Source organism: Bombina bombina, chromosome 2, assembly GCF_027579735.1.
Source record: "Bombina bombina isolate aBomBom1 chromosome 2, aBomBom1.pri, whole genome shotgun sequence".
In the NCBI taxonomy this organism is placed as follows: Eukaryota; Metazoa; Chordata; class Amphibia; order Anura; family Bombinatoridae; genus Bombina; species Bombina bombina.
In genome coordinates this window covers 1,122,668,729-1,122,676,897 of record NC_069500.1, presented here as the reverse complement: position 1 = coordinate 1,122,676,897, position 8,169 = coordinate 1,122,668,729, and the positions used below count along the sequence as shown (strand labels likewise).

Genomic DNA, 8,169 nt, shown 5'->3' with positions numbered 1-8,169 from the left:
TATTAATTTTTGTATTTTTCTTTATTTAGTTCATGTTTATAGAAATAGTTTGCTTGTCTCTATTTAAATGCATCACAATATTCCCATAGGGCCGGGTTTTAAAGGGACAATACACTTTGAGGCTATATCAAATGGTTAATTACGTTTAGCAAATAAACTTTGCAATATACTTTTTTTTATACTTATTTATGTTGCCCTATTTTCCTGTGATTTCTCTGAAAATTAAGACTTTCCAATTCTGAAAATTGCAAGAGCATGTGACCGGCTTCCCAAGTGGAACCCTGTCACATATCTGTCCCCATTTGGCCTCGAGATTATCAGATAATGCAAAACAATAGGTGTTAAAAATTACCTTGTCTACACCAGTTACAAGTCCAGATTTGTTCCTACAAATAAGGCAATTTGTGGGTGGAGTTTGTTCATTGCAGAGAAGTTGAACAAAGTGGTAGTCTGTTCTGATTGGTTCACGGGCACTCTGCTGCAATGCTAATCTATTGCAAGGCAACAGAAAGGTCTGTAATTATAAATTGTTTAATGTCCCTTTTAAGACATCTGACCCACCTTCCATTTATTATATTTGACTATATATCAAATTGTATGCACATTCTGTATCCTATAAATAAAAAAATAATTCCCCCCCCATCACAAGTAGCAGATAAATAGCAGAATGTATGTTTAACTTTCAAATGTGTTTCTCTGCAGCATGACAAAGAATGCTTGCTCAGTATGGCCAATGCTGGCCCAAATACCAACGGGTCCCAATTCTTTATCACAACTGTACCTACACCACATCTGGATGGAAAGCATGTTGTGTTTGGACAAGTGCTAAAAGGATATGGTATTGTTAAACTGTTGGAGAATGTTGAAGTTAAGGGAGAAATTCCAGTCAAGGTAAGTTATACATAGGGAATTGCAACTTTGTTTTGGTTTAATTTTTAAAAAATGTAAATAGGTTATTTTTCCTTGACAAATAATACACAATTTTTATTCCATCTATAGTCAAAGGAAAAGTCAAAATTAAACTTTTATGATTCAGTTAGAGCATGCACATTTAAGCAACTTTCTAATTTACTCCTATTTTTTCTTTGTTCTCTTGGTATCTTTATTTGAATGTAAGCTTAGGAGCCGGCCCATTTTTGGTTCAGCAGATGGGTAGCGCTTGCTGATTAGTGGCTACATTTTAGACACCAATCAAAAAGTGTTACCCAGGTTCTGAACCAAAAATGGGCCTACTCCTAAGCTTAGATTCTTGCTGTTTCAAATAAAGATACCAAGAGAAAGAAGAAGAAAAATTGATAATAGGAGTAAATTAGAAAGTTGCTTAACATTGCATGCTCTATCTGAATCATGAAAGTTTAATTTTGAGTAGACTATTCCTTTTTAATACAGTAAGGCTCTCAGAAAGTTTTAAAGTATAGAATATTTAAATCTAGGAAATCATTAAATTCAATTGTTAAATTTCCAACACATGGGGGCTGCAGATCAATATTTTGGATGTCTTAAAGGGACAGTCTACTCCCAGAATTTGTATTGTTTAAAAAGATAGATAATCCCTTTATTACTCATTCCCCAGTTTTGCATAACCAACACAGTTATATTAATATACTTCTACCTCTGTGATTACCTTGTATATAAACCTCATTTAGCCAATCGGTGCCCTCTCGTAAGTAACTCTATGGGCACAATGTTATCTATATGGCACATATGAACTAGCGCCCGCTAGGGTTGAAAAACTATAAAAAATGCGTTCAGATAAGATGCAGCCTTAAAGGGCTTAGAAATTAGTATATAAGCCTACCTAGGTTTAGCTTTCAACTAAGAATGCCAAGAGAACAAAGCAAATTTGATGATAAAAGTAAATTGGAAAGTTGTTTAAGATGACATGCCCTATCTGAATCATAAAAGTTTAATTTTGACTAGACTGTCCCTTTTTAAGCGCCGCATATAAATTTATGGCTATTAAAGAAAACAATATATTTCCCAAAAAATGTTCCGGGTCACAAAATCTGGTTTAGGTAAGGGTGCCGGTGTTCTGTTGATTTTTGCTAGCGTGTTGATATTTGCTACCTCCATGTGCACATGCCTGTAATTACGTATTCACACTCCATGTTTCAAAAGAATGTGTGGAATGTTATTAAGTAGATGGAGGTAGCAAAGCTTGACGGGGAGGAAATTAAGTTCTCGCATTCCTTATTAAAGTTGTCATAGACATGCGCAGCTAATTGTGGTAGCAAATTTTGACGGTGTCATTTCTCATTCAATTACACATGATCAAAATTTAAATAAAGCATCTCTCCATCTCTCAAACACTTTTGATATGCACTTCTTAGTTACAGGTCCATATGTGATCAAAATTAGAGTCTCCATAGTTTTAAATATGCACATTAATTAAGCTCACTCCTAAATTTACTAACTGTAAGCTACAGGAGCTGATCAAGCAGATGAGACAACGTAGCTTACAGTTAAGTACATATTAAAAAGAGTTGGAGAGATGCTTTATTTAATTTTGACTACATGTGTAATTGAATGACAAATGACGCTTAGCTGCGCATTTTCATGGCCGCGTTATGAAGAAATGCCAGAACTAAATTTCTTCTGTCACGATTTGCTAACTCCATTTTCGTGTGCCTGTAATTACGTAATCGCATTCCATACATTCTTTTGAAACATGTGGAGTGCGATTTACGTAATGCGCACATGGAGGTACCAAATTTTTACAGAACACTGGTTCTTGCACACAATTTTAGTTCTAATTTTTCCTGGGGCCACAAACTGGCACTTGTTAGTTCTGCTTTTTTCTGAGGGTCACAAAGACGTGTACAAAGGCGTTCGGGCTACCAGTTGGTCTGGTCTAAATCATGTGCATCTGTTAGTTACCATCCCAAGCAGGAGATAACTTAAAGTAGATAGAAACAAAATATTATTTCTATTCTCTTTATGGACTTTTCACCAATTCCTGAATTTTATTCTAGCTGTGCATGATATCAGAATGTGGAGAACTGAAGGACGGAGATGAATGGGTGACTCCTCCGCTAGATGGTTCCGGTGATATGCACCCTGACTTCCCAGAGGATTCTGATGTAGAGTTAAATGATGTAAGTACAAATTCTTGACTTTTATTTTTAATCCATTTAATTTTGATGATCAGTTTAAAGTTACTATTTTTTTTTAGTTAGGATCTTTTTTTAATAGGAGACCTGAAATTCACATTTTATTAATAGATAGATATATGTGTAATCTTTCCATAAAATAAGCTGTCTTGCAACTTTTACAATTTTATTAATTTTATCAGGTTGAAAAAATAACCAGTATAGCGGAAGATGTTAAAAATATAGGAAACAACTTCTTCAAATCTCAGAACTGGGATGTGGCAACAAAGAAGTACCACAAAGCTTTAAGGTATGTTCGTTTCATTCTTTTATTACACTCTTGAAGAGGTAGAAATTTTACAAAAATCTTGTCCCTTTCTCTTTCCTCTTGTATCTCCACTGAGAACAACGCTTCAAGCACTATCTAACATAGAAAAGATGGTATAAGTCGTAGAGATTCCTAGATACATTTGCTGGTTAGGCAATGGAGAGAAACAAGGTTAATGTGCAAGATGCTTTCAGTTAACAGCAGACAACTACCAATGGCTGTTAAGACACAGGGAATTTCAGATATATTTGAGGGGTGTAATCAGGCCACGATTTGAGGATATCTGCTTGAATACAGAGATTAGTCAACTGGTCTCATTGTTTGTGATTTAATACCTTTTGCTTAAAATTCTAGTTTCATTCCCCAATTTAAAGGTTCAGTAAGCACTTTCAAACTACTATCTAAAGAATAACCTATAGCTAAGCTTAAATATTTTTTAAAACCAATTAACATGTTATTTGCTGCATTTATTTTAACAGCTATATTAAAAAAAATATTTTGCTTTATTTGGAGGAGTGGATCCCGGCTGTTTTGCTGACAACACTGGCCCCAGTCATATTGCTATTATAAATGTAATTGCTTTGCAGTTTTTATCAGCTATAGCCAATTAGGAACATATATATCTATATTTTAGCCTTGAAAAATCAGCAAGATGCTTTTACATGTTTGCAAATTAAAAAAAGCCACTATTTCCAGAGTAAAATTGCATAGAGGCAACAATAAATGATGAATGTATATTGCAAAGTTCTTTTACTACACATTACTAAACATTTTATATTAACCCCTTAGCGACCAGACCATTTTTAAATTTTCTTACCGTTAAGGACCAGGGCTGTTTTTACATTTCTGCTGTGTTTGTGTTTAGCTGTAATTTTCCTCTTACTCGTTTACTGTACCCACACATATTCTGTACCATTTTTCTCACCATTAAATGGAATTTCTAAAGATAACATTATTTTCATCATATCATAATTTACTATAAAAAAAAATATGAAAAAATGAAAAAAAAAAAAAACCTTTTCTAACTTTGACCACCAAAATCTGTTACACATCTACAACCACCAAAAACCACCCATGCTAAATAGTTTTCTAAATTTTGTCCTGAGTTTAGAAATACCCAATGTTTACATGGTTTTTTGCAAGTTATAGGGAAATAAGTACAAGTAGCACTTTATTTCCTAACATTTGTTTTTCTCCAAATTAGCCATAGTTACATTGTTACACTGATATCTGTCGGGAATCCCTGAATAACCCTTGCATGTTTTTATTTATATATATATATATATATATATATATATATATATATATATATATATTTTTTTTTTTTATTTTTTTTTATTAGACAACCAAAAGTATTGCTCTTGGCCCATTTAGGTATATTGCATGCCACCATTTCACCGCCAAATGCGATAAATTTTTTTTTAAAAAAAATGAACTTTTTCGCAAACTTTAGGTTTCTCACTGAAATTACTTACAAACAGCTTGTGCTAATATGGCTGTAAATGCTTCTATGGCCTCTGTCAGACTCAGACCCCAATTTTGACCCTGCTATATGCTCAGATACATCATTAGATACAGTCTCAACTGATAGTGCTGTATCTGTGGCTGCTAGCCCCCCTGCCAGAAGGAGACTTATTGCTCCAGCTGGCATTACTGCAAATCCTGGCATCAATGTGGATGTGGCAGGATCTAGCGTTCAACAGTTTGAGGTGTTTCTGGGCGATGATGTATTGGGGAACATTGTCGCACAAACTAATTTATACGCCCATCAGTTCCATGCTGCAAAGCCTGACTCATATTTGGCAAAGCAGCAATGGGCCCCCATCGATGTGCCAGAATTTTAAAAAATCTGGGCATTGACAATGCTGATGGGCATAATAAAGAAACCATCCATCCACTCCTACTGGAGCAGTAACCTCATCTGCTCTACCCCCATTTTCTCCCAGTGTATGTCGAGGAAGAGGTATGAAATGATTCTACATTTCATGCACTTCAGTGAAAACATCCTGTGCCCCCCTAAGGAGCATCCCCAGTTTGACAGGCTGTATAAAATCTGCCCCCTGATTAACCACTTTGCTGCCAGGTTTGTAGAGGCTTATACACCTGTAAGGAATATATGTGTGGATGAATCCCTGATTAAGTATAAGGGAAAGCTGGGATTCAAGCAGTATATTCCTTCCAAGCTCTCCAGGTATGGAGTAAATGTGTATAAGCTCTGTGAGAGCGAGTCTGGGTATATTCAGGCCTTCGGGTGTACAAGGGAAAGGATATCCATCTTTACACTCCAGGTTCCCAGAACATATGGGAACCAGTGGCAAGATTGTCTGTCTGGGACCTGATATTACCCCTGATGAACAAAGGGTACCACTTGTATCTAAACAATTTCTATACAAATGTCCTTTTGTTCAAGCTACTGTATTGTTTTGATACAGTAGCTTGCGGAACAATTAGAAAAAAATGCGCAAGTTTCCCAGGACAACTTACACGCACCCAGCAGATATGAAGGGGGAAGACCTCAGCTGTGCAACAAGAGGAGCTGTTGGCAGTTAAGTACATAGACAAGAAGCATGTGTACCTTCTTACCACCATCCACAATGAAAGGACTGGAGGTCTCTGTACGTGGCAGAGCTGAGAGCATAAGAAAGCCAGTGTGCATCAAGGCTTATAACCGGCATATGGGTGGGGTTGAGCTGGCAAATCGGCTGCTGCAGCCCTACCTAGTTATGCAGATTGCAACCCACAACGCTTTTTTGTTGTTCAAAAAAGCAAACCCCGGAATGAAACTGACTTTTTACAGTTTCAGCTCCAGATCATTTTGGGGATTTTGTACCAAGATGCACCTGCTCCCCGGACGGTGATGGGAGAGAGCGGAGTTGGGGCTACTCCATTTTATCCCCCCCCCCACTGCGGCGAACCTGAATCCTAAGAAAAAATGCAGAGTCTGTAACAAGAGGGGGCAGAGAAAGGACACCATATTTTACTGTCCTGATTGCCCTGGACTGCTTCAAGCGGTATTACACTCTGGTAATTTTTTTTTTATTTTTTTATTTATTTTTTTTTGGGGGGGGGGGTTGGTTACGTTTACTGTTACTGAGTTTTTTTTACTTTTACTGTGCCAGATTTTTACATTTCACTGTTCTATTTTTTTTTATAACTTCTAAAATTGGTGCTGTATTTTACCAAAACTCCTGTCAAACCTATGCATAGGGGCATGGGTGTACAACCTGGGGTGTTTTCTTGCAATAACTTACAACAATTTCTCCTAAATCATAATCTAAAAGCAATATGGGTGTAAAAATGAAAATTGAAAAATTACCACCGTACACTTTCTCCATTTTTTTTTTTTTGGCTAAAACAGTTGCATCAAAACACTCCATATACAATTCATTGGGGTGTCAACTCTTCAAATATATGCACATTCATGGTAAGCAAATAAATTGGGGCATGTAAAAAGGCCCCCAAAAAGATAGGCAAAGAAGTTGTTAAATATGAAAACAAATCAGAAACACGTCAGAAGTTTGGCATTGCACCCACCAAACAATCCAACAAACCTACGCATAGGTGTTATCACTGTACTCAGGAAATGTTGCTGAACACATATTGGGGTCTTCTTTGGCAGTAACACATAACAGGAACTGAGAATCCATGCCTAAAGTACAATGTGTGTAAAAAATAACACAAAAAAATGACTACCAAAAAATTTGACAAAGACTGGTGGTTGAATTAGTGCATGGAAAGTGTTTAAAATACCAGCATTTCAAAAACCCTAGGGTGCCTGGTTTGATGGGGGTAAATTACATTGGACGGCTTCAGAAATGTCCCAAATAGGACATGCGTGCATGATGACAGATGTGAAAATTACAAGTTGTAAAACTGGAATGCGCCCCCTAAAATAAGGCCTTTTAGCCCCCAGAGAACCTGACATGCCTATATATGGGTGGTATCACTGTACTCAGGAGATGTTGTTGAACACACATTGGGGTGTTATTTGGCAGTAACCCTTAACGTTCTCAGTAAATGTATTCTTTAATTGCTATTTTTTTTCTTCAAACTTTAGCATAGATTGGTGGTAAAATGGTTGCATGAAAAGAGGCAAAATACCCCAAATTGAATACCTTAGGTTGTCTTCTTTTAAAAAATATATACATGTGAAGTAGGGCTGGGCGATATTGACAAAAAAAACAACACTATTTTGCGATTTAATCGCGATTTTTTTATACATGACTAACGCCTTTTAATTTTGCATTAAAAAGTTTATTTAACACTACAGAATCTTCATGTACATGTTTCTCAATGACCAATACACTCTTGGAACATAAAAATAAAAAACAAAAAATAGTTAAAATAAAATTTGCTGCCTTTGATGATGATATATATATATATATATATATATATATATATATATATATATATATATATATATATATATATCATAATTTATGTAAGAACTTACCTGATAAATTCATTTCTTTCATATTAGCAAGAGTCCATGAGCTAGTGACGTATGGGATATACATTCCTACCAGGAGGGGCAAAGTTTCCCAAACCTTAAAATGCCTATAAATACACCCCTCACCACACCCACAATTCAGTTTAACGAATAGCCAAGAAGTGGGGTGATAAGAAAAAAGTGTGAAAGCATATAAAATAAGGAATTGGAATAATTGTGCTTTATACAAAAAAATCATAACCACCACAAAAAAGGGCGGGCCTCATGGACTCTTGCTAATATGAAAGAAATGAATTTATCAG

At 35.8% G+C, this 8,169-nt stretch overlaps 1 protein-coding gene across 1 annotated transcript in view; it reads left to right on the top strand.

Annotated features, from left to right (window-relative positions):
* Nucleotides 1-8,169, top strand: part of PPID (peptidylprolyl isomerase D) — a 43,492-nt gene that overhangs the window by 10,388 nt on the left and 24,935 nt on the right. Inside the window, exons 4-6 of the mRNA XM_053703778.1 lie at nt 703-891; nt 2,973-3,095; nt 3,293-3,399. Coding sequence (XP_053559753.1) covers nt 703-891; nt 2,973-3,095; nt 3,293-3,399 — 419 coding nt within the window. The remainder of the gene's footprint in view (nt 1-702; nt 892-2,972; nt 3,096-3,292; nt 3,400-8,169) is intronic.